The sequence below is a fragment of the Trifolium pratense genome, linkage group LG7 (genome assembly GCF_020283565.1).
Source record: "Trifolium pratense cultivar HEN17-A07 linkage group LG7, ARS_RC_1.1, whole genome shotgun sequence".
NCBI lineage: Eukaryota > Viridiplantae > Streptophyta > Magnoliopsida > Fabales > Fabaceae > Trifolium > Trifolium pratense.
This window is the reverse complement of record NC_060065.1, coordinates 7,767,298-7,794,764: the sequence shown is the minus strand read 5'-3', so window position 1 is coordinate 7,794,764 and position 27,467 is coordinate 7,767,298. Positions and strand designations below refer to the sequence as shown.

General features: G+C 31.9%; 2 protein-coding genes across 2 annotated transcripts; both read left to right on the top strand.

Annotated features, from left to right (window-relative positions):
* Nucleotides 1-8,044: 8,044 nt before the first annotated feature.
* On the top strand, nt 8,045-10,312 carry LOC123897808 (ras-related protein Rab2BV-like). Its single transcript, XM_045948596.1, has 3 exons — nt 8,045-8,161; nt 8,243-8,447; nt 9,802-10,312. Exons 2-3 carry the CDS (start codon nt 8,283-8,285, stop codon nt 10,282-10,284), a joined length of 648 nt encoding a protein of 215 aa, XP_045804552.1. The 5' UTR covers nt 8,045-8,161; nt 8,243-8,282; the 3' UTR covers nt 10,285-10,312.
* A 9,595-nt stretch (nt 10,313-19,907) lies between these two features.
* LOC123894312 (protein NRT1/ PTR FAMILY 5.6-like) lies at nt 19,908-26,754 on the top strand. Its single transcript, XM_045944274.1, has 4 exons — nt 19,908-20,525; nt 22,789-23,006; nt 24,450-24,991; nt 25,751-26,754. The coding sequence occupies exons 1-4, from the start codon at nt 20,393-20,395 to the stop codon at nt 26,628-26,630; spliced, it is 1,773 nt and encodes a 590-aa protein (XP_045800230.1). The 5' UTR covers nt 19,908-20,392; the 3' UTR covers nt 26,631-26,754.
* Nucleotides 26,755-27,467: the final 713 nt, after the last annotated feature.

The following is a 27,467-nucleotide window of genomic DNA, read 5'->3' as shown; positions in this document are numbered from 1 at the left end:
TAAATGGTCCCACATGGACACATCATTAATTTATTATTTTTTTAATAATAGTACCTAATAGGTACTCAACCCCTCCAATGAAGCATTTCTTAAAAAGTTCTAAAATGGGTCCCATCAATAACTTCACATCATTACAATATATTTAATTATCTATTTTATAATATAAATTGATTGAATTAATGATAAAATTACAAAATTAGTATGGTCTATTTTTTTTATAATTCGAAAAAATAATTGAAATTCGAAATTTAATTTAAAATAATATTGCCAAATTTTAAGAATTACATAATTAAAAAATAATTTAAAATAATTAATAAAATGGTAATTTTGAGAGGAGTAGAATCATTCAATTTAGTTTTGATTTATATGATAGGAGTATTTATTTTTTTTCCAACGATAAAAAGAACAAACAATGACTACCAACGTCTATATATGGTTGACATTAAATTTTTATGCCAATTTAAAAGTTGTGATTTTTTTATTTTTTGAATATATTAAATAAAGTGGGTCCCATAAAAAGAAGAGAGAGAGAAAGTTCTTATATTAGAATTGATACCTATTAAGTACTAAAATGTGTTGTGCTCCAATGGTAGTACATAATAAGTACCATGAGTACCTAATAGGTACTACACCATTGGAGATGGTCTTAGGTGACAAAATTGCAATAATTAGAAGATAAACACCGTCTAAACTTTTGTAACTATCCTTCACCTTGTAGTACCCCAAAAATTTCGAACTTCTAAAAGCGTGTTGAGTAGGGATGACAATTTGACCCATACCCAAAGGGTATTCGCAAAAATTACCCACAACGGGTAGGGTAAGAACCCGCATTTTGGGTACGGGCACAGATATGAGTAGTTACCCGCAAAAATGAACGGGTATGGGAGCGGGTACGAGTATCTTAGTACCCACCCCGCCCCATAACCGCATAATATATATTTATTTATTTTATTTATATTATTATGGAGTATTTTTTCAAATCCGCGGGTATGGAGATGAGTACTATAATACCCTACCCATACTCTACTCATTGTCATCCCTAGTGTTGAGAAAATATAAGCTTGTATACACAAGCAAATCCTAAATCTAATTTGTTTTCCCTTCACTTTTATATTGCATTTTTTTTATTAAAAATAATATAATTTTTTCTTGACACTGAGATTCGAACCCACAACCCGTCATTGCAATACAACATTTCAACCACTATGGCAAGTAGACCAGTTATGATTAAAATTATGTCCACAAAGTGTTAAGCACCATCAATTTTCATAGAAAAGATTTCATATGACAATTAAGCACCATCAATTTTCATTGTACAGTTTAAACAATTAAAAACTGGTAATTAGAAATCTAGCAAATCATCAAATCATACATTTTCTTAGTGTTTTATTTTACGAAAAAACTTACATTTTTTTTTATCCTGATTCATTTGGCTAACTAAGATTAAAAAAGTCATAATATATATATATATATATATATATATATAGACACACACACACACACATATACACACACACACATCAATTTTCATTGCACAATTTAAACAATTAAAAACTGATAATTAGAAATCTAGAAAATCATCAAATCATACATTTTCTTATTGTTTTATTTTATGAAAAAACTTAATTTTTTTTTTATCCTAATTCAAAATTTTTGTTTTTTGATCGATTTGGTACATATATTCTTATAAGAAAACCCCTTTCTAAAAACACTCAACATGCTAGGATACATTGTTTTTTGACTAAATATTTGGATACATCGTTAGTAAGTTTATGATTTGCAATGCCTCGAGCAGATACATCATTAGTTCTTGATATACAAAATAGTTTAATATACGACGAATTGAATTATAACAGACAATCATTAGATCAGGAACATGTTAGATTGATGTCAACTATGACTTCAGGGCAACATCAAGTATACAACACAATCATGACAAGAGTTAACGAAAACAAACCTGGTGTATTTTTTCATTATAGTTATGGCAGTATAGGGAAGACATTTATTTGGGGGACATGTCAGCCTCATTACGCTCAAAAGGTGAGATACTTTTAACAATTGCATCAAGTGGGATCGCTGCATTGCTTATACCTGGTGGTAGAACAACACATTAAAGGTTTTATATTCCTCTAAATGTTGACGAGTTTGTTACATGTACCATAGTTCCCAAAAGCCCTTTGGCGCTATTAATACAAAAAACAAAGCTCATTATATGGGATGAAGCACCGATGATGCACAAACACTGCTTTGAAGCTGTTGATCGAACTTTAAAAGATATTCTCAAATCTGTTGATAAAAAAATAAACACGTTCCCTTCGGTGGAAAAGTTATTGTTTTTGGTGGAGACTTTAGACAAATTCATGCTACTATTAATTCTTCGGTTCTTTGGAATTTTTGTGAAGTTTTAACATTGAGTAAAAATATGAGGCTTCTCGGTGGTGCTTCGAGTGCAGACGTTGAACAAAGAAGATTGTTTTATGAATGGGTTTTGGGTGTTGGTGATGGAGAAATTGGAGATGACAACGACAATGATTTAGAACTTGACATTCCATCAGATTTATTGATTCCAAATTCAGGTGATCCTCTTGCTTCTATCGTTGAAAGCACATATCCTAACCTTTTACAAAACATGAACGATATAACGTATTTCCAAAATAGAGCTATATTAGCTCTTAAATCCTGGTGAAGAAAAAACATATTTGAGTTATGATACTCCACTCGCACAAAATGTAGATGGTCAAACAGTAGATGATGTTCATACTCCCGAATTTCTGAACACGATTTCTACATCGGGATTTCCAAATCACAAGTTCAGACTGAAAGTTGAGGTTCCAGTTATGTTATTCAGGAATTTGAATAAAAAATTAGGATTATGCAATGAAACAAGGCTTATTATTACGAGATTGGGAAAACATGCTCTTGAAGGTAAAATTATTTCAGGAAATAATATTGGTGATCAGGTTTTCATACCTAGATTTTCTCTGACACCATCTGACGTAAGAATTAATTTTAAATTTCAACGGAGACAATTTCCTTTAATGATTTCTTTTGCGATGACTATTAATAAGAGTCAGAGACAATCTTTAAAGCATGTTGGGATATATCTTCCGTCGCCAGTGTTTTCACATGGTCCTTTGTATGTTGCGATTTCAAGAGTTACTTCTAAAGAAGGATTAAAAATATTAATCATCGACGATGATGGTAAATATACGACTAAGACTTCCAATATAGTCTATAAGAAAGTCTTCCGTAATATACCATAATTTCCTTTGTATGAATATTTATCCAAAATTATTGTTGAACTATCGTTTAATGTTACTCAACTTTTTTCATATACATTTCATTATTGCAATTATCATATTTTATTTTATCATTACATCTTACGGCTAATTAGACCTGCGATGTTCTAGTGTAAGATTAAATTTGTGTCATTATACATGTTTGTGTGCCCAAATTGGATCAAGATGATTTGTTTTCTAACTATACTAAATATAAATATAATCGCTTAACTGAGTATTTAAATCATTCAAAGTATACAATAGCAGGGGTTGGTTATGATGATGAACCTATGGAAATTAACAAACTAGAAAATTTAATATAAGTTTTCTGGTAACATTTTCAATATTTGCAAATTTTTGTGAATTAGGTAATTTATTTCAATTTTTTCGGTACAATTTTTCCAGTACAACTTGAATAGAAATTGTTGTAGGGATGAAATCAAATGATAAAAAGGACAAAATACTCCCTCCGGTCCTTATTATAAGGAACAGTTTGACAAAAACACACAGACCAAGGAGACCTATTTTTTTTATTAAAAATTCTAAAATGTTATCTTTAATTCCAAAAATAACCTTGATCTTAATTGATTGTTGTCTCTTGTAATTATCAATATACTAAACCACTATTCTTAATTTCAATGTAACTCATACATGAATATATAGATTGAATGGTGGTAGACCATTTACGTGACTCTTTATTTACTAAAATTTGCCTCCAATTTTTTTGTATAGGAAATGTGTGTGTAATTAATGCTAAGCATTGGAATAGGTTATATTGGAGTATACAATTCAATTCAATAAGGGTATAAAAGGAATTACTTATTTAATAAAACATAGATTTAAGGAGTGTTCCTTATATAAAGGACCAAAAAAAAATTCAAACTGTTCCTTATAATAAGGACCGGAGGGAGTATGAATATGGAATAGTTTGTAGGGGATGATAGGTTAAAGATGTTTGCTCTTCCGACCTCCCGTGATTTTTATATCCCCAATATTCCAATTTTGCCCTTGCAGAAAAATTCGGTTCGCAGAAACCGAATTTTTTCTACTACAAATTCAGAGTAAATTTCGGTTTTTATAAACCGAAATTTTTTTTCAAGGCAAAAAGAAATCGGTTTCTAAAACCGAATTTGGTTGCAAGGACAAAATTGGAAATTCAGGGGTATAATAAAAACACGGGGGTCGGAAGAGAAAACATCTAGGTTAAAGGTAGGGATGGGAAAAAAATTCATTATAGTTTTGTCATTTTGGTGTTGGGCTACCTACACAACCCAAACAAATGGGCCTAGTTGTTTAGACTTGGTGTCCCTTTTAAGTAAACATTGCTGAATCCTACTTCTGGCCTCCCCTGGCATACATGCGCGCCTCCTAATATTCTGAATTTATCTCTGTCATTACTTAGAAAGTGAGTGTGTAAATAAAAAAAATTGGGGAAAAAAGAGTCCGCTTTCTATATAGCAAACTGCAACTGAGTTCGCTTTCTAGAGTGCGAACCTTATAAAAATCAAATTTTTTTGTCCTCTTCATAACGCAACGTCTGCGACCCATAGAATGATAAAAAGAGTTCGCTTTCTAGATATAAAACTGCAGCTTAGTTCGCTTTCTAGATAGCAAGCAGCTGAGCTCACTTTCTAGAATGCAAACTCTTTTTTTTATGATTTTTTTTCATTCTACGGGGGTGCATACATTGGGTTTAAGCTAAAAATATTGCCACTCACTACTTAGAGTGCGAAAAAATGTTTGCATCCTAGAAAGTGAGAGAATTAGTTTGATCATTTCAATGGGTGACCGAGGATTTTTCAGGAAGCGCGAAAAGTAGGATTCAAAATTGCTAAGACCTTACTACCTTAGAGCTTAGACCTTGACAAACCTAAAGCTAAGTGAGTGTCTTCCAGAAAAGTTGCAAGAATTAGAGACAACATTGGTTAATTTAGTATTGAAATTAAGTCCCAAACAATCGAATCCAAATGATACACAATCAACATTTTTACTAACTATTTATTTTTCAAACGAAGTAACAACATTAAACATGTAACCGAAAAAAAAAATTAAACAAATCTACTATATAAGAAAAAAAAGATACATATGAAATCATCAATTTGCCCCCTTTTCATTTTTGACACATAATCAATTCAAGGTTATTTTTTGTCTTTATTCAAAAGTTAGTAGAAAAAACTTCCCACTACCTTTTTTGTTAACTTCCAAATACATTTTTTGACTGTCAGTTATTTTCTTTCTTTCTTCTTCAAAATTTTCAGAAACTAACATTAATGTTACACATTTTATTTTGTCAAAAAAGAAAAATCTGTTATCTCATGTTATTTGTTATAATCAATCAATCTCATTTGGTTAGCAACTACTTGGAGCATATGGCGTACTCGGAATAATATTGTGTTTCGAGGAGATGTGTTTAATTTGGATGCTTTGATAGATCAAATTATCTTTATTTCTTGGTTTTGGTTTATAGGTCGGTTGAGAGTTAATACTTCTTTTGTATTTTCTGATTGGTGTAACGATCCGTTAGTTTGCATTGATAGCATCTAATGGTTTTCGTTTGAATTGTAAGGGTTGAGTGCCCCTTGTACTCCTTATAATTCAATTTTTGCTTATCAAAAAAAAAAATCTTGAAAAGCAAGTATAATTAATTTAAAAGAAAAAAGGGGAAGTATTTATTTTTTTTCTTTTGTATAATAAAAGAGTAAAATTCATGTACAAATAAAATGAGAGATTCAATGAAATTTTTTACTTTAACGTCATAAGTGTATTATACCAAATAGAACAACAATGGCCGGTATGGGTTTTTTTTTTTTTACAATATAGAGGTATATGGTGTTGTTTCCATTAATTTATAATATTTTATTTGAGTCCAACCCTTTCTTTAGTGTAATTTTATCATTTATTCTTTATGTTTTGTTATTTTAGATTCACTCAACTTGATTCAGTACTTCAATCCAATATTTAATTAAGTTATATTTCAATTTGTAGTACAAAACAATAAATTTATTGGGGAAAATCGGTTGGAGACTTTGGATGTTATTGGGGAAAATCGCAGGTTGGTGGAAGCTGAGGAGGCTGAGTTACACATTTTATCGAATGACATATTGGCTTTGTCAAAATTGCAAGCTAGTATGCAGTGGCAAAAGTCGCGAGTGACTTGACTGCAAGAAGGTGATGCAAATTCAAAAATTTTCAACGGTATTATGTCATCTCGTAAGCGCTTCAATTTGGTAGTTTCCTTAATAGTTGATGGGGTCCCAGTTGAAGGGGTGTCAGAGGTGCGACAAATTGTTTATCAACATTTCAGTAATTATTTTTAGAAGAAACTACAGAGTAAGCCAGACATCGGTGGGTTGGTGTTTAAATCAATATCTGAGACGAAAGGGGCTGATCTAATTAAACCCTTTTTGTTGGAAGAAATTAAAGTGGCTATATGGGATTGTGATAGTTTCAAATGTCCTGGTCCAGATGGTATAAATTTGGGCTTTTTTAAGGACTTTTGGGATGTTTTGAAGATTGACTTGTTAAACTTTTTTGCTGAATTCCACCGAAATGGTAAGCTTACTAAAGGTCTCAACTCTACCTTTATAGCTTTGATTCCAAAGGTTGAGAGCCCGCAGCGGGTGGCTGATTTCCATCCAATTGCGTTGGTGAGTAGTGTTTATAAGATTCTTTCCAAAGTGTTTGCAAATAGGTTGCGTAATGTAGTTGGAAATGTTGTCTCTACATCTCAATATGCTTTTATTAAGGGTAGGTAAATTCTAGATGATATTTTAATAGCAAATGAAATTGTTGATGATGCAAAGAAAGAAAAGAAAGATTTGCTCCTCTTTAAAGTTGAATTTGAGAAGGCGTACGATTCTGTTGATTGGGATTACCTTGAAGAGGTGATGACTAAAATGAATTTTCTGATCGTTTGGCGTGCTTGGATTATGGAGTGTGTCAAGACCGCAACAGCATCAGTGTTAGTTAACGGGTGTCCGACTGACGAGTTTTGTTTTGAGAGAGGCCTTCGACAACGAAAGTTATCTCATTTTTCCTTGTTGTTGAAAATGAGATATATTAACATAAAAAGTCTCCTCAACACAAGACGTACCAAGGTAGACTACAAAAGTTTACAAAGAGTCAAAGAAACAAAACCATAAACAAATCACATTAAATTACTATTTCATGTCACCAACTGAGGAGCGGCAACGCCGCGACTCCCATGCGGACGCACGGGTGTCTTGCTAGTGTCAAAATAAAACCAAACACTAACATAAGTCCGAAAACAAATCCAGCGTAATAAAAAGTCTCGGTCAATCGTCATCTACGCCGAAAACATATGATGCTTCTGTTAACGCTGTGAACATACTCACATTTAGAAGGCCAACCCATCCTTCCCCATTTTTTTAAACAAGTTAGACATGATAAAACAACTTAAGGTACAGAGTTCAAAACCTCACACTAACCCACAAAAAAGTGACAGATTAAACTGGTCAACCAACGCGTTAGTCACGTTACCCCTAATAACAATAGATAGTGCAAAGATCCAAATAGCCCACATATAAGCATTGGAACCATCGATTTAGATTAGACGGCTAAAACTAGTATACTAGTTAAGTAACGTCTAATCCAAATCAATAGTGCAAGCAACATATACAAATAATTTTTTTTGCTTTAACAAGAATTTGAAAATAGAAAAATATGATAGCGAAGTTCACGAACGGGCGTTGAAAGTGTCTTTCTTGTCCGTTTATTCAGTTTGCATTCCCTAATTGTTAGCCTTTCAAAATTCCTAATCTTCTCTCTCTTCAAACTTTCAATTTCCAATCCATGCATGTTTCTATCTAACTTTTCCTTCATCTTCTTCACCACATTCTGTTTTCACCATCTTTTTACGTACGGTTAGTCTCCTAATTCATCTCTTCACATTATTATTAATTAATTGATGTATTTTTATGAATTTTCAATTTGATATGGGGTAGGTATCTGGTGGTGATCGGGTATATATATTAAGATATAATAATGGCATACAAAGTAGATCATGAATATGATTATCTGTTCAAGATTGTATTGATTGGAGACTCTGGTGTTGGAAAATCCAATATCCTTTCTAGATTTACCCGAAACGAGTTTTGTCTTGAATCTAAATCTACTATTGGTGTCGAATTCGCTACCAGAACAATACAGGTTCATTTCTCTTTTTCTCCTTTCATATTTTTAAAATGTCTGAATATTGTATACTAAATCTTCTGCAACATTGTTGTATACTACCCCGTTGAAATTGATGAATGAAAATGCAAAAGATAGAGAAAAATAATCACAAGGGTCGAGTTTATTAGTATATATGGTTTTAAATTGCAGTTCTGGTTGGTTGTGCAGTGAAATGTGGGAAAATGTGGTTGAAATTGTGGTTGCAGACTGTATTTTAAACCATACATGTTTATTAGAGAAAAATGTTATGTTATGATTTATTAGAATTAGAACTATTATCCTAAAGTATTTAGCAGAACTTTGCATACATATTATTTTTTTTTTGGAAAAGCAAAAATATTATATGATACTATACTAATTAAAACAAAAATTTACAACAACAAAAAAAAAAGATAAGTACTTCATAGTTCATACTATGAAACAAGAGTGATTTTCAGGGGACATTTTGCATAATTTATTTGAAATTATGCTATAATATATACACTTAGATAAGTGTTTGAAATAACTTATGATGTGTTAAGTTACTAAGTATTTTAAATAGTGATCACAGAAACTCTTACAGTCGTGTTGCAATATTTGATATTTGGGGAGAATCGCGGTTAATGTGAGTTCAATCACAGTTGTATATATTGAGGTTTTCGACAATATCAAAACTGTTATGTCGCAATTTAGATCTAAGTCGTTGAAGTTTATCTAAAAAACTTATTTCAGATTATTTTCGCGAACTCCCCCCAAATAACTAATAGAAACAACCAACCAATAGAGTTTACAGCATAGATTCTTTGCAGTCACTGACTTCATGCGTTGATGAAGTTATGGGATCTATGATCTTACAATCAAGATATGGACCGTCCTCAATTGGACGGTAACGGATCCTCCAACTACGTGAATGCGTGCAGTGCAGTAAGTGATTGCAAGGAATTCAGTTTCTAGAGTTTATAATAACGAGTTATCCATCGTTCTCTCTCCAATAACAGAAACAACTTGTGATAAACATTTATCCTGTATAAACACTTACCGAAACTGTTTAGGGTCCGTTTGGTGCACAGGATAAGAGACATGATAGGATAACTGTGTCTCAATCCGGTGTTTGGTGACACAGCAGGATATGATATAATAGTTATCATGTTTGTTATCCTGTGTGCACCAAACACATGTTGATATCCTATCCTATCACTATCATGTTGTATATCCTATCATGTGCACCAAACGAGCCCTTAAATCCGAACACCTCCCTAATGAACTTCTCTTACAAGTTTTAATGATTTGAACTATAGAATAAGAAAGAACTAATTTCCATCACCAATATAAACACGATCGTCTGAAACAGGTGGAAGGAAAGACAGTGAAGGCACAAATATGGGACACTGCAGGTCAAGAAAGGTACAGAGCAATCACAAGTGCATATTACAGAGGAGCTGTTGGTGCCTTATTAGTGTATGACATAACCAAAAGACAAACATTTGAGAATGTGCAAAGGTGGCTTCGCGAATTACGAGACCACGCAGACTCTAACATTGTTATTATGTTAGCAGGAAATAAATCTGATTTGAATCATCTAAGAGCAGTATCTTCTGATGATGCTCAAAATTTGGCTGAGAAAGAGACTCTTTCATTTCTAGAGACTTCAGCATTGGAAGCTTTAAATGTTGAGAAAGCATTTCAAACCATTTTGTTTGATATTTATCAAATTATAAGTAAAAAAGCACTTGCAGCACAAGAAGCTTCTACTACTACAGTTCCTCATGGTACTACTATAAATGTCTCAAATATGTCTGGTACTGTTGAAAAGAAATCTTGTTGCTCCAATTAACATGGTATTATTTGTAGAAAAATTTAGGAGGAGCTTTTTTTCAGTAAACTCTTCATTTTTTTGTTGTTGTTGTTGTTGTATTTGAATACACAATTGATATGAGAAAATAGTTGCTATCTTCAGTCAGATTTTCTTTTTTTAGGCAGTTTTCTTTAAAACAGAAAATGAATGTGACAATAGCAGTGTTAAATTCTTCATGTTGGTTTGGCATACTGATTCTCAAGGAAAAATATTAACCGAGTTACTGCGTAAACTGTCCGATTGCGATGAATGGTCAAGATTATTTTTGTTGTCATATTAAAATGTGATGTTCCTACCGATTGAGTTAAGATCACGGAAACTAGTCAAGATTATTTTAGTATATGTATATATTATTTAAACCGTCCGAATTGTAGGATTTTTCAAATGTAGCTAGAGGCGGTACTAGGGGGTCGCAGGGGTGGGCCACGGCCACCTCCCAAAAAATAAAATATTACTTAAATACCGTTGGTATTTTATAAAATTATATTTTGTTATGTTTTACATTTTGTCAAAGGTTGTGGGTTTAATCCTTGGTAGCTTATTTTTTACATTTTGTTATGTTTTATTTACATTTCTTTCAATGCGAATGTCCAGATATATTAGATCTTTAAATTAATAGATAAATGAGTAATTTTTGAAATTTCCTTTGTTTTTAAATTTTTGCATGCAATATAAAATTATAATATACAATTTGTATATTATAATTTATTTTATAACAGCCTACCTGTAAGGTTCTTGAGAAACATAAAGTATATATTTGGCAAATTATATGTTCTGTACCTCTCATTCTTCAGTAACTTTCTCTGATTAATTTCCACCATGCAATATAGCAAAAAGTTTGCATATGATCTTTTGAAGCTTTCTTTATCCAAATGTATGTCATTAATTAGTCACTTCTAAAGAGATTGGGTCTTTTAGTATCGATAAAGCTTGGAATAGTTTGTTATTAGAACTAGAATAAATTGAGTGGATGTAGTTTTTTGTAACGTTAAATAAGCATATAACTTTAGACTTTGGTACAATCTCTTTACACTGCTCCTGCCTGTCCGTTCCAATAGATTTGTTAGAAAACATATTTTTTTGGTATAATCTATATTGAGAAATGAGCTACAAAACTTTTATATTAGAAGAGATTAGAATAATCTCATGAAAATGCTCAAACATGTTTTGATTAGCATGAATTTTCCTTTTCATTGTATTTAATCATATTATGAACCGTCTTTTCTCTATTTCCTTTTGTCTTAGTTAATGGTAGAAGTCATCCCTATTTTATATTTCAAAGAGCCTTAGACAAGGAGGGATCTCTCTTTACTTATTAGGTAATTATCTTTACATTGCTCAAATAAATAAAAAAAACTATATACTCTCTGCGTCCTTAATTATAAGTAAATTTTTACTTTTTAGATTCATTGAATAACTAATGTATCTAGCCTGAATTATGGACCAAATACATTGGTTATTCAATGAATCTAAAAAGTGAAAATTTGCTTATAATTAAGATCGAAAGGAGTACATCAAAAGATTAGATTTCAGTGACAGTAAGTATTGTGAAAGAAAAAACCCTACAGGAAGTTGGATATCGGTTGGGGGATTTTGAGCATCATATACTGGGATCACACTGCCATAAATTAACCCCTAAAAATACCAAAAAGTTTGACCACCAGTGCCCGGGCAACTGCCATGGCTTGCTGGGCCTTGGCTCTATTTTATATATTCAAGCTAGGGGTTGGAATAGATCAAGGTGACCTCCATGGGCTTATGGCTTAGTCTACGTTAGATCCAGGTCAGGTCAGACTTTTTTTTTTTGACAGGTTAGACTTTTTTTATTAAATAGAGAAAGTTAAGGATTTTTTAGAAACCTATTTAACTTAAAAAAAACTAGGCCACGGACCACAAAAAGTCGTTTAGACTTATCAGATCAGTCTACTTAAGTAAATATGATTAATATTTATTATTACGAGTGTTTTTATTATTACTATTATTATTATTATTAAATTATAAATTTGTTAATGAGAGGGATCAAACTAAAGTTCTCTATGTTAATTCTATACTATATAAGAAAAGAAGATACATATGAAAATCTTATGTTACCCGTGTGCTTAATAATTTGACACATCAACATTTTTAAGGGTATTTTGTGTCATATTTGAAAGTTAGTAAATAATTTTAATATTTTATTACTTTTCTGAGGTGGTTACTTCTATTATACTTGATTTATAGACTTCAACTCAATATTCAATTAACTTAATTTTTAATTTTTAGTTCAACTAAAAATACATGAGAATATGGTGGGATAAAATACAAAATTTAAAATAGTTGAAAAATAAATGACATTTCTTTAGAAGTTTTGTTTTTTGGAAGATTTTTTGTTGTTGATATAAGGACTAATTTTTTGAGAAATAAATTCCCTTTTTTTACCGGAACAAAAAATTCACTTGTTATCAATACATTGACCATTCTTTTGGAATAGATTGATCATCAATACATTCTACAAAATCTATATTTATTCTCACGAAACTTGTGTTTTTACTAATATATTATGTTGGCTATTTTTTTAAATAATTTTACGGGTTATATTCATATTAATACGAAAATATAATTTTTTTGTTTATATCTACGGGGCTTATATTTTTACTCATATATTAATAAAGTTCTTGGATTATGTGATTAATAACGGGGACATAATTTTTTGTGTGAATTCTGAGGGACCTATGTTTTTCCTCTTATTAATAAGGTTTCTTGTTCTTTAATAATTTATGTAGGACTTACGAGGAACTTTTTTTTTTGTGATTTATACAAAACTTATATATATATATATATATATATATATATATATATAACATTAGAGTGCATAGGCATCACACGATAACTATGACATCCCAACTATGTTGGCACCCCATAATCATCACCTATCATTTGCAGCACCCTAATAAATTTATTAAAAAGAAAGAAAATACAAACTTGGGGGGACTAGACCAAAACCCAAGGAAACAATAATATAGGGAACCTGTCACTGCCTCATTAAAAACCTTTACTGGAAAACCCCAAGGGATAAAACCAAGGATAAGGGAAAAAGAGTGCGGTGAATTTAATGAAATCTAAAAGACGGAAGACCCATTAAATTATTAATATAATATCCCTGAACACTAGGCGGAACACTATCCCACCATAAAAAACCATTAACATTGATGCCTAAAGCAGTCATTCTATCTGCACAACAGTTTCTTTCACGATAAATGTGAGTGACTCTAAAATGCATGGTTTTAGTCAACTCCAAGCAATTGAACCATCTATTACGGAGCTTCCAAGGAACAATGAGGGAGGACTTAAAAGCTAAATTAACCAAATGTGAATCAGATTCAAGCCAAAGATTGTTCCACCCTTTTGAATGAGCGATCTCGATAGCATTCATAAGACCTATAAATTCAGCATGGAGGGCGTAAGAGTTTCCAATATTAATAGAGAAACCTCCAAGAAAAGTAGCATTGTAATCTCTAAAAAGACCCCCACAAGAAGCAAGATCAGGGCTACCCAAACAAAATTTATATTTTTAATCACATATTAATAGATTTATTTATTATTATTATTTTTATAATTTTACGGCTTATACTAGATTATATTTAATACAGGGACCTAATTATTTTGTTGATTTTTATGAGACCTATGTTTTTTATTAATATATTAATAAGGTTGCCCATTTTTTCATAATTTCTACATGACATATATTTATATTCAAATTTTTTTTCTTCCAGTTTCGAACACCTCTTCTTATATATACTATCTATTATTGTTGTTTTTATGCCCAAGTTTAATATATTTTTATTTTGCAGTTACAAAAAAAAATTGTCGTTAGATCTACAATTTGAAACAAAGTTACATCTTATTCTTTTTGTTGTATCATTTATTGCATTGTGTACGAAATATTAAACTGTTTGAAGAATATGAATACTTTGATCAATGATATTTTGGATGCAGCAACAAAGTTTAAATCTATTAAAACCGACCCGTTATACCCATCACTCGTATGACCCGACATCTGAACAAATCAAAGATATAAACGGTCGGAATTTGATCCAAATTAAAAGGATTCGGTTTTTATCTATTTGGCAATTTTCAACCCGAATCCAACCGAACTCGACTGATGCTCAACCCTAAGTTAAAAGCACAGGATAAAAAACAAAACAAACAACAAATTCAGAGATCAATACCAAAAGATGCTATTATTGCATGGAATAATAGCATATTTAAATACAATAAAACCTATGAGGAGTGCTAGCAACACATTCTTTAACAAACACACTTTTACACACCCTCTTCTATTAGTTAAAATTTATAGGCTTAATTACTTAATTGGTCCCTTAAAGAAAAAAAAGGCCCAAATTGGTCCCTTAAAGACCTTGCCGTTAAACATTTTGGTCCTTTCCGTCCAGAAACTGTTAATTTTTACAGGTGGCAAACTGGGTGCTTACGTGGCTGCTCACATGGGTGCTTACATGGCTGCTTACTAGGTGCTTACGTGTATTTTGACCTTAGGTTCCCTATTACACTTATGCTCATCTTTAACAAACATCAATTGCTAAGTTTCTTGCCCTGGAATATGTGAACAGTAAGCATTCCATAAAAGTTTGGGCCTAGTAAGCAGCCATGTAAGCACTCATGTGAGCAGCCACGTAAGCACCCAGTTTGTCACATGTAAAAATTAACAGTTTCTGGACGGAAAGGACCAAAATGTTTAACGACAAGGTCTTTAAGGGACCAATTTGGGTCTTTTTTTCTTTAAGTGACCAATTTGAAACCATAAATGTCTTTAAGGGACCAATTAAGTAATTAAGCCAAATTTATATGGGTCCCATAAAAGTTATATGGGTCCACATTTTTTTATGGGATCCATGTGAATTTCAACCAATTAAAGAGAGTGTGTTGGAGTGTGTTTATTAAAGAGTGTGTTGCTAGCATTATTCTAAAACCTATAATAGACTATATAGACTAGACTTTATACCAATTTTTTACAAACCAAACTTTTGACTTACAAAAAAAAAAAATCTCACCCTAGGCCCAAGCTAATAACAAAAACCTTTCATATTCCTACAACGTCGTTGTTTTGTTTCAGATTTTTTTAAAAAAAAAAAATTAAAACGACGTTGTTTTGCCCTATTTTTTAAAATAAAAAATAAAAAAAACTGCAAAACCGCTTGAACCGCCCGGCAGGTTCGCCGGTTCAACCCTGGTTCATGCGTTTTTTTGCCGGTCGGTTTCCTATCTGTTTTTTGCTCAAAACCGAACCGTTTTCATGACCGGTTCATGGTCCGACCGGTCTGGTCCGGTTTTGATAACCTTCATTTTACTTATTCCCTTATTTATTATAAGAGAGAATTTAAAAATAAATAAGTTAGTTGAATAAAGAGTAATTAAATAAGGGTATACATAAGATAAATTTAAATTTATATAAGAGTATTAATGGTGGCTCTGCAAGTGCACAGAATCGCAACCAAGTAATAAAGTAGTAAGTTATCGTTATCCACAGGAATTGTACCAAAGTTAACAGTTTTGGTCAGAAATTTATGCAATAAAAGTAAATTTAAGTAAAGATTTTGCATTTACTTTGTTTGATTGAAGGGATTTTTGAAATATATGACAATTAAAGTTAAGAGCAATTGAAAGAAAGAGTTGAGTTTCATATGAGAACTAGTGGTTAAGTAATTTCGAATTCCTCTCTTATTCCTGCTTGGTAACTGACGCTATATATCTGCTTACTATCGAAGTATTATCTTGGAGATTAATTTCTATTAAAGCAAGCCTAGTATAACTATACTTACTTCTATTGTAATCTGTTTAGGTTGAATCAATTAAACTAGGTTTAGCCTTCGTTATTTTTATGTCCTCGCCTTTAACGAGTTCAACCTTCAATGGGCGTTCTTACCTTTAGAGGTTCCTAATTTAACAAGTTCTCTAGTGTAACTGGTTCCCTAATATCAGTACAGAATTTAACTATGTGTGATTCTTAATCTCAAACCTAACCGCAGATACTGAATTTAATGGTCTCATATAAGTAGGTTATAATATCTCTTTGATTCTGAAGTCTTAGTAGATGTGTCACGATATCCACTTCGACCCTAAGTACTAACAACATATGTGGTTGTTCATATATGCTAGTGTATAAAACGATAATAAAACATTAAATTCCCAGGGGAGTTCATTTACTTGACCTAACCCTGACGGGTTTAGCTACTAAAGACCATAATAAAACAATAAGGAAAAAAAGCATAAAGATTACCCCTATGCCCTCGGAGCACCTGAGCCTTCCTTGCCTCCTCCTTAGAGTTCTCCTAACTCTCTTGTGAATATTGAATGGTTCTCAACATTTCTGAATGAATAATAGTGAAGGAGGAAGACTCTATTTATAGTTTTTCAGCTGGGTTTGGGCTTTTTTTGCGCGTCCATCGCACCCATCGTGACCACGATGGCGTGTAATTTTTCCTCATCGTGGCCACGATGGATCATATCGTGGTACGATGGAAGATCTTCTCCGAGTTTTCTGCTTTCTTCAACCGCCTTCATCGTGCCACAATGACAAGTCATCGTGGTACGACGATGGAAAAGATTTGTTGCAGATTTTCTTTAATTTAAACCGTCTTCTCATCGCGCCACGCTGGATCTCATCGTAGGTAACTTCACTTTTTCAGGTATTTGCTTGCTTTTGGGCTTCAATTGCTATTAAAACTACCCTATTTTACTACTAAAAACATAATATAATTGACTGTCATCAAGTATTAAATGAAAATAACTATGTTAAATGTGTTTCTTTGGTCTGTGTGATTTTTTCAAAGTGTTCCTTATAAAAAGGACCGGATGAAGTATATTTTTAGAGCACATGTTAACATCACACTTATATATGATTTGTTTAATGATTTATTTTATATTTTTTTATTTTGGTTACAAGTTTAATGATTTATTTAAGACCTATGGCACAAGAGTAGATGTGCTTTAAATTTCTGAAATGAATTTGATTCAATTTTGAGGAGAGACAGACATGCGGACACATCGGGTTGTTTTCTGAACACTTCAGATTGTTTTCTCTAAAAAAAAAAATCATACTCCTTCCGTCCCAAAATAATTGTCACTTTAGGAATAAAATTTTGTCTCAAAATAATTGTCATTCTCACTTTTCAATGTAATATTTTCCAATTATTCTTACAACTACCCTCGTTCCTAAACACAAAACTCTCTTAAAAAAAATTGTCTATTTTTATAAGATCCATTTAAAATTTTAAAAAGCATTATTTACTTCAGTACTATTTTATTTTAGTAATTGCTTGTTTTGATAAAAGTTTAATTTGAATTTGTGAGTAATTATAATAATATTTTTGAGAGAGAAGATAATTGCATGCATGGTTTTTTGAACCAAACAAACTTACTGCATTTCATTAATTATCAAAAGTTCAATACATGAAGAAATAATTTCAAATCTATGGAAACTAGTCCAAAAATTGACCGCCCTAGCTAAAGTGTGAGCAACCGAATTCACTTGTCTCCTAATAAACTTAACTTCAAAGTTCACACATGATAACATAACAAGAATAATTTCATTAACGATTGAAAGAAACTCTGAGTTGCCTCGCCGTTTGGTACGAATAGCATCAACCAACACTTGAGAGTCACATTCAAATTGGACGCTTTCAAAACCTCTACTCTTGGCTTCATTCATAGCTTGCAATAATGTCCATGCTTCACCCTCCTAATTGCATGCATGGTTTTGATTGCTGCTAAAGGGTTGAACGGTATGCTTCAAGCTTTGGTTGAAACTAGATTGTTTAAGGGGTATCGAGGCCAACTTTGTTGTCCAAATTTCTCACCTGCGCAGTTTGATGATGATACTTTGATTGTTGGTAAAAAAAGTTGGACAAATATTCGTGTTTTGAAGGCTAATCTTATCCCGTTTGAGTTGATATCGAAATCGAAGGTCAATTTTCATAGAGGTTTATTGGTTGTTAATATTGTTTAGTCGTGGTTTATAGATGCAACATATGTGTTCAACCGTAAGTTGGGGCACATTCATTTCCTTTATCTGGGTTTAGTGTGTTAATGCAAGACGACACTCTTTTCGGTCTGCTCTAATTGATAAAATTTATTGTAAATTGTCTCCATGAAAAAGTTGTCACTTGTTTATGGATGGTCGACTAATTTTACTCAAATTTGTTCTGTCCTCAATTCCAGTTTACTTTTTTTCCTTCTTCAAGGCTCCGACATGTATTATTATTTTAATTGAATATATTTTTAAAGTTTTTTTGTGGAGCTGGAGTGAGAAATCTAGGAAAGTTAATTAGATTAAATGGGATAAAATATGTCTTCATAAGGACATAGGAGATTTGGGGGTGCATGGTAGTTTTATATCTCTAATTTACTTGATAAATGGTGTTGGAGGCTTTTGCAGGAACTCGAAGGTCTGTGGTATAAGGTGTTAGGCAGCAAAATATGGGATTAGGGATGATCAGCTGGATAATGGGGGTAGTATAGCTTCTAGAGAGATAGTAATAGCATTAGACATGGGACTAAAGAGGGGGAAGGGGGGTGGTTTGGGGATAATAAAGGGAGATGATAGGGAATGGTGAGAGGTCTTTTTCTGGGAAGGATATTTGGGTGAATGAGAGTTCGTTAAAGTCTCTGTTTGGTAGATTGATTTTTATTTAGATAAGGATATCTCGGTGGTGGAGATGTGTAGACAAGGTTGAGGATTTGGAGCGAATGTGTGGTGGTGGCGTAGGACTTTTTCTGTGCTAAAAATAAACTATTAAATCAGTCTATGATTTTGTAGGTTGCTTTTAAATAAATTCCTAAAATTATGAATATTTTTTAAAAAAGAAAAATCTTTTACTCTATTAACTTGTCAAATTGGCCTTAATACTTAACAACTTAGAATCAATAAGTTTTTTATATTTTAACCATTAAATATGAATTTAATCCCTATATTTAACGACTTATTACTCCCTTTGGTCTTTACTCTTTATTAGAAGAAATAAGAATAATAATTTTTTTTATCACCAGTTTAATCTGGTTCAGAGATCAGTTCTGACATCAAGTGATTCAAGTCCCCTCCCGATCGCAGTGCGAGAGATCGAACCGTGATTCTTCCTACCAAGTTCAGCGCTAATCACCACTGAACTAACTAACGATTGATGTGTGGATTATCTATTTAGTCTATCCTCGACTCTTAGAAGGACTAAAATGAGTAAATTTTGACAAAATTAAAAACTTTTTAAAATATTCATTCATAATCTTAAAATCAATTTGAAGAAGACGAATAAAATGGTTTACTCTTAAAAAGTCTATATAATCCATCTTGCCCAAACTTTTCGTTACAAAAAAAAAAGTTGTTTTTTGGTACCAAAAAAAAAAAAAGTTTAGTACGTACCACTGCAAAAAAACAGAGGAGATTAAATGCATATGAAAATGTGTCACTAATGAGGCTACCAACCATAAATACAACTCCCTCTCATCTTGAATATAAGTTTATATGTTTTATTGTTGTACGAGATTCATTGGGGTAGGTTTATGTCCCGACTATAGATATATATATATAATAAAAAGAGATATATATAAAGGATGAGGTGAAATTTTGCTTTATCTTCTGATGTCTAAATGTTCTTCGCATTATCAAATATAAGTAAAAAGAAAATTAAATTTATTGAATAAAATATATATTTGAGTCATAAATAGTCTAGATACATGTTTTATTCGATAAATCTTTAACTTTTTTTCTTATATTTAAAATCTTATGGGAAATACTATCTCCGATCTTTTTTATAAAAGACGAATCAATTTTTAAATTATTAAAAAACTGATTTTTTTTTTTTTTAGAAATGTGTTAGGATTTTATATATATCCCAAATAATTACACATTAATGAAAGGTATCTAGTTTATATTATAGATCAAATACATAAATTATTGTTTTTTGATAAAAAAAAAAATGAATTATCTTATAAAAAGGAAGTGAGGTATTAAAAATTTGCACTCTTGTGTTTCCTTTCCTTTCTCTATATAGCATAACATCCTATTGAGCAGCAGCTTGTATCTCTTCTTGTTGTAAATATGGAGCAACAAAAAGAAAAGAGAGAAGAAAGTGAACAAGAGAAATGGGTTTATGATGGTTCTGTGGATTCTAAAGGCAGAGTTCCTCTTCGTTCTTCAACTGGTGTATGGATAGCTTCTCTCTTTGTCCTTGGTAAGATTTCTACTTGTGTATTCATCATTTTTTTCTCATCAAGTTTGCAATTGCATAAATATATTATGGAAAATGGTTCATAATTTGTTTTAAAACGTCATTTTCATCATAAAAAAATTAATATAAACATGTTCAAGTATTTTTTTTTTAAAAAAAAGAAACATATATGCCTCCCAAACAATGTGTAGATGGATGCTAGTGATTAATCAATTCAGTTAATGTTGAATTATTTTGATAGTTTTCGAGTTTGATCTTTGATGAAGTATTTTTAACCATATTTTATATCCATTAACGTCAGAGTTTTAGATCATGGAACTTTTATTCTTTAAAACTTGAAGAATATATACGGCTCTGGATTCTCTCCAGCTCATTATCTGCCGCTGTCTGTAGGGGTGTGCATGGTTTGGAAACCACACCACACCATACCTAATTAATGGTTTTGGTTCTAAACCAAAATCATTTCAATAACAAACCGGTTATTTTTTAAAACTAATTTGGATTTGGTTATTAACCGGATCGAACCAATTTATAACCGGTTTGTAATAAAATTTAAGTTATTCACATGATCCAATTTTAAATAGGTTTTTTACTTAAACTAATTTTTTTTATTAGTTGATTAAAAAAAAATAGATTTATTAATTATTTTAAAAACATAATTTTTCATTAATTTTATGATTGAATTGGTTTATAATCAACCCACAAAATATTTTTTTTAAACCCAAATTATTTTTTACTTAGCCGAAAACTTATTTTTTATATTGTTTTAAAAATATTTTTTATTATTTAAAAAAAGAGTAATTTTTAAAATTAAAAAATCTGATTTTTAAATACAATAAAAAACTAATAAATAGGAAAAAAATTAAAATACTAAATTTTTGAAAAACTAAAAACATTAAAAACTGATTTTTTAATTATTTTAAAAAAAAACTGATTTTTTTAATTATTTTTAAAAATTAAAAACATTAAAAACTGATTTTTTTAATTATTTTTAAAAATTAAAAACATTAAAAACTGATTTTTTTAATTATTTTTAAAATAATTATTAAAAATCTGATTTTTAAAATAAAATAATATTAAAATAGTATGGGTGGTTGGTGGTGGCCGGCCGTCGGAGCATCACCGCCGGCCACCGGAGCACCACCACCGGCCACTGGAGCGCCACCGCCGTCCGCCGTGAAAGTCGCCGGAGGTCCGCTGGAAACCGCCGTCCGCCGCCGTCCCGGCTGGAGCGCCGCCGCACCAGCCGCCGGTGGTCCGGCGTTGACCACCGGTTGACCACCGGTCCTCCACCCCTCTTTTAATTAATTATTTTATTATATAATAAAGAATTTAAAAAAATTGAAGATTGGGCCTGAATTAGCTATTGGGCCTAAATTTTCAAACCAATTCCAAACCAAATTACAAAATGTGGTTATGGTTTATAATTGGTGTTTTTTTATTGGAGTGGTGTGGTTTTTTTTTTAAATGGATTTTGCAAACTAAAATTGGATATGGATTGGTTAGTAATTTGGTTAAGGATAATCAAATTTTTTGCACACCCCTAGCTGTCTGTGTTGCCATTATTTCAACCATCCGCTCTTTTTTTTTCTCACTTTAAAACTATTACTTTTACTATGAGCTATTGGACGAAGAACATCATAGATAGCAGAATAGAAAGGGATTATAGAATCCAATTTTGAATATATACACCTCCCAAACAATTTAAGTGAAAAATTTCGGCAAATAGTTTTGGCACAAGCATGCTTAATATCACAACAAACAATTGATTGAAATTTGTGGTTACCGCAACACGAAATTTCACGCCATGAGTGATCTTAACTGTTGATTTGAGTTCGAATAGCTCAAATTACACAGTTAATTTCATACAGTTAACCGATTTCAATCGTCTATTGAAATCAAACGATCAAAATACACTACCGTGTGATGCAGTTAATGTGTCTAATCCGAAGTCAAACAATATAAGTTGACAATTGACCTTCAAATTAAAGGTACGTTGAAAAATGTACTATTACTCTATCAAATTGTCTTCTTGTTATTTATTGGTACTTAGTACTAGTAGTTGTCATAAACCGATGATTTTGTTCGATTCAAATTAGACTATTAAGATACACAAGTATGTGACGCAATAAACGCGTCTAATCCAAAGTCAAACAATAGAAGTTGACAAATAACCGTCAAATTAAAGATGCATTGGAAAATGTACTATTTCTTTATGCAAATTGCCTTCTTCTTAAATTGGTGATTTTGTTTTCATGTGGTGCAGCAATTGAATTTAGTGAAAGAGTAAGCTACTTTGGGATAGCTGCAAATCTGATCTCATACCTTACTAAGGTGATGAATGAAGACCTTAAAACTGCAGCAAAAAATGTAAACTATTGGGCTGGAACAACAACCTTGATGCCTCTAATTGGTGGATTTTTAGCTGATGCTTACACTGGTCGATTTCCTATGGTTCTATTTTCTTCCCTTGTCTATCTCATGGTAAATCTTTTTATGTCAATGTCCTACACATTTTTTTAGACGTAAAGGAATTTTTAGTCTTTCTCAAAACAAAAACAAAATATTGCAATTTTCATTTAGTTTTAACATCTATGTGGCGGTGGCGTAGACGTTGTTTGTGACGAGAATGTTGCGTTGTTGCCACTAATATGTTGTGTTAGCAAATATTTTCCTGCCCTACATCTGTGACAACGACATTCTACTATGTATCCCAAGTCCCAACAACTAAATAATAATGTAACAACAATACTACTTAGATACCACAACCACTACATTAAAATCGATATGGTCCACATAGTAGAAGAATTGATTCATAGATGAATGATTGTTCTTTTCAATAAAATATCAAAAAGAAATAAATTTAAACCACTAGATTTACTCCCGTGGTGACTAATGAGGGGTTGGAGGTTTTTGGTTTGATCCTTAGCTCAATTGTAAAATTTACAAAAACTAAACTAAATTTTGGTAAATAGAAAATAAAAGGAAAAAATGGGTTTTTTTTTCCAATAATATAGTGGTTGTACTTTTTGTTTGACAGGATAGTGGTTATACTTATATACATTATAGTAAATGGTCAAATGGAAGAATTGAATTTCGAATTCCAACACCTCCAATACCAATTTGTGGTATATGGACCACAAATATATTTCTTTTTAGAAAATACGGCTCACCTCAAAATGGACAACAATTTTAAATTTCTTTAAGGTTAAATGCAATTTTAACACTCTATTTAAAATGAATTTTGATTTTAACCCTCTTATTTTAAAATCTAAAATTATAGCTTCTATTTTGAGTGTTTTTAAATTTTAACCATCCTATTTTGAAATTCATATTTTAACTCTATATTCTAACTGAATTTAATTTTAACCCGTTATTCTAGAAAATATACAGTAATAAAAAAATACCATAAAGTATAAAAAGAACTATATGTATAAAATAGGAAAATAAATATACAATTATTTCTTGTATATTTTTGTGATGATTTTCCATTTTACCGTAGGAAAAAAAAAATTTAAGTAAAAATATTTTAATTACACCATTTGTTATTTGAAGATAAATATCAAAAAATTAGAAGAAACAAAAAACAATTACTTCTTTTGAAGGAAAATGTTTTCCTTCAAAAAAAAGTAATCTTCTTATATATTTTTTTCCTTCTAATCTTATAGTATATTTATTTTTTATTTTGTGATATATTTCTTAAAATAGAGTTAAAATCCAAATTCAATAAAAATATAGGGGCTAAAATTTCGGATTTAAAATAGAAGAGTTAAAATCAATCAAAATAAGGGAACTAAAATTCCAAATTTTAAAATAGAGTAAAAATCCAATATTAATCAAAATATAGTTGCAAATAAAAATCCAAGTACTAAAATACTGTTTAAATGAAAAATATTTCATCTTTTCTAACTATCAAACTCAAAGCAGGGGTTATGCCTATTGACAATGTCACAATACATCCCAAGTTTAAAGCCATGCAACACAAAGACATGTCTTCAGCCAAGAAAACTTCATGAAGTTGCATTCTTCCTTGCCCTTTACTGTATCTCCTTAGGCACTGGAGGATTCAAACCATGCTTGGAAAGCTTTGGAGCTGATCAATTCGATGAAGATAATGTCGAAGAAAGGAAGAAGAAGTTGTCTTTCTTCAACTGGTGGAACTTTGCATTGTGTTTTGCATTGCTGCTTGGTGCAACTGTGATTGTTTATGTTCAAGATGTTTGTGGCTGGGGAGCTGCTAGTCTTATTCTCACAATTCTTATGGCTTTATGCATCATAGCTTTTTATGTTGGGAAGTCATTTTATAGGTATAGAAGGCCAGAAGGAAATACTTTAAAACCAATTTTACAGGTACTAACTGCAGCTATAAGGAAAAGAAAATTATCTTGTCCCTCGAATCCTGCTTTATTGTATGAAGTTCCAATGTCAGATACCACAGGAAGGCTTCTATGCAATACTAAGAACTTAAGGTATGATACATAGAACTTGTTGGGACAAGCCAATACTTTTTACTTTCAATGACGAACTGGGCGAGATCCGTTGATCGCCATTTGGGCCTAGCCCACCTTTGGGGCGAAAGGAACAACACACCTAAGGGATTAATATCTCGGCAAGATAGATGGCCTAGGTAGGGGATATGGATGGACTGGTTCATGGTCTAACAGATAGGGCCGAGCAAATAGGCCATGTGGACGCATAATAGGGAAAGGCGGAACCAACTACCCCCACTCTAGGGAGAGACTTCCGCCCTTCTTGTTCTGCCAAGGGACTATATATATGCCTATGATTATTAGGTTAAGATCCCGTTCTTCTATACATTTACTACTCTAACGCTTAGCTCAGCATCATTGTTGACTAGACATTCTCATAAATAATCCTAGTAAAACAAATGGAATAAGTATATCTATTTTCAAAAGGACAAAGGGTTGGTTTGGATTGATTTATTAGTACTTATCTACTAGTATAAACACTTGTTAGACCGTTTCAGAGAGGTTATAGAAATAGTTGATAAGACGTTCATAAGCTATTTTCTACTTGTTTACATAAGCTCTCCATGATAACTTGTGAAAACAACTTATAATTTATATGAAAATAGTTTGATTTTATTCGATATTTTGTTATAGAAATAGTTTATATTTAGGCTCTTATATGATAAGCAATTATATTTAAGTGCATAGTTAAATTGTTTATCCAAAAGGGTTAAAATTTCACTTGAAATGAATGAATAGGTTTCTAGACAAAGCTGCAATAATAGAAGACAAACATGTTGGTGAAAAACACAGCCCATGGAGATTAGCAACAGTGACAAGAGTGGAAGAAACAAAGCTTATTCTGAACATAATTCCGATATGGCTAACATCATTATCAACAGGAATATGTGTAGCACAAGCCTCCACACTCTTTGTAAAACAAGCTGCTGCTATGAACTTGAAGCTAAGTAACAGGTTCACAATCCCACCAGCTTCTATTGCCTCTGCAGCAGCTATTGGAACCTTAATATTCATTCCTATATATGATATGATTATCGTTCCAATTATGCGAAAATTAACTGGCAGTGAAAGAGGAATCAGCATACTTAGGAGAATTTCCATTGGCTATACATTTTCAGTCATAGTTATGATTGTTTCAGCTCTAGTAGAAGCTAAGAGACTTAAAATGCATGAACAAGAAATTCTGAGAAGAGGAGAAACAGAAGAAAAATTAATGAGTGTGTTTTGGTTAGTACCTCAATACTTGATTCTTGGCTTTGGTGATTCATTTTCTCTAGTTGGTTTACAGGAATATTTCTATGACCAAGTTCCTGATTCAATGCGAAGCGTAGGAATGGCATTATATCTTAGTGTGATTGGAGTTGGAAGTTTCTTAAGTAGTTTCTTAATCTACATTGTGGATCATGTCACTGAAAAGAATGGTAAAAGTTGGATTGGAAAGGATATAAATTCAAGTCGTTTGGATCGGTTTTATTGGATGTTGGCGGTTATTAATGGTTTGAATTTATGTGCATATCTTTACTTAGCAAAGAGGTATGCTTACAAGAGTGTAAAGAGGACAGGTAATGAAATTGATGGTTGTAATAGAGATGGTGTAGAGATGATGATGATGGCATGATGAGAATTGAGAGCAGCTACGATGTTTGTATTGTATCTCAGATTAATATTTCTCTGCTAAATCAAATGTTTGACATCAAGTATAATATTTATAATTAATTTTATTAGTTTAGTTGTTTCTCTAATTGTACCTTGAAAGTAATTTTATTGATCATTTTTCTCAACTCAACATAATTTTTTTTTTGGCATAAACCATGTATTCATTGCGCGCAACTGCAAAGACTAATCCTCAAGTTTTTTGTACTCAAATGGGCAGCAAATTCTCCCTAGGAGTTTTAATGTTACTCCATGTCCAAGGCAGAGAAATCATAATATTTTGTCCTAATTTGTCTCCAAGGTAACCTTTCTCTAGGATTCCTCCTAGGCGGCGCTTCATGATTTGGTTGGCCTCCTCGTTCTGGCTGAGCATCCCTCTACGCTAGGCCTCATTCGTTTGATGCCTACTTCACATCTCCCTAGGCCTTTCTCGCAAACAATTTTCTCGGCCTTGATGTGTTTCTCAGCTCTTATTCGGATCTCATTCACTTCCATCAAACAGAAAGCATCCTTGTCACTATTGCAGATTAGTAGCTCTTCTTCCTCCGACATGGCTCTGCAACTTCGGATCTGACTTCACGTCCATCTCAGTTGCTATTTGTCGTCGTGGTGGTGCACGAGCACGAACACCGCCTTCACTTCTGTTGGGTTTCAAGTGCGAGTGGTTAAGCCCCACATCTACTATGTATGAGAAGAATGTTAGATTTATAAGAGATGTGACCTATTAATTTAATGCCTTAAGATTTTGGGTGGAGATGTGGCGTCTCCCTCTCTTGTGATCCTGGAGCATTGACTCGTTCTT

What these genes read in the sequence shown, in the direction of transcription:
- LOC123897808 (XM_045948596.1), top strand. Translation starts at nt 8,283, where the DNA reads ATGGCATACAAAGTAGATCATGAATATGATTATCTGTTCAAGATTGTA. An exon ending in TCGCTACCAGAACAATACAG is followed by an intron (nt 8,448 to 9,801) that starts GTTCATTTCTCT and finishes CGTCTGAAACAG; the next exon opens with GTGGAAGGAAAGACAGTGAA.
- LOC123894312 (XM_045944274.1), top strand. Translation starts at nt 20,393, where the DNA reads ATGGAGCAACAAAAAGAAAAGAGAGAAGAAAGTGAACAAGAGAAATGG. An exon ending in AGCTTCTCTCTTTGTCCTTG is followed by an intron (nt 20,526 to 22,788) that starts GTAAGATTTCTA and finishes CATGTGGTGCAG; the next exon opens with CAATTGAATTTAGTGAAAGA. An exon ending in CTTCCCTTGTCTATCTCATG is followed by an intron (nt 23,007 to 24,449) that starts GTAAATCTTTTT and finishes AACTCAAAGCAG; the next exon opens with GGGTTATGCCTATTGACAAT.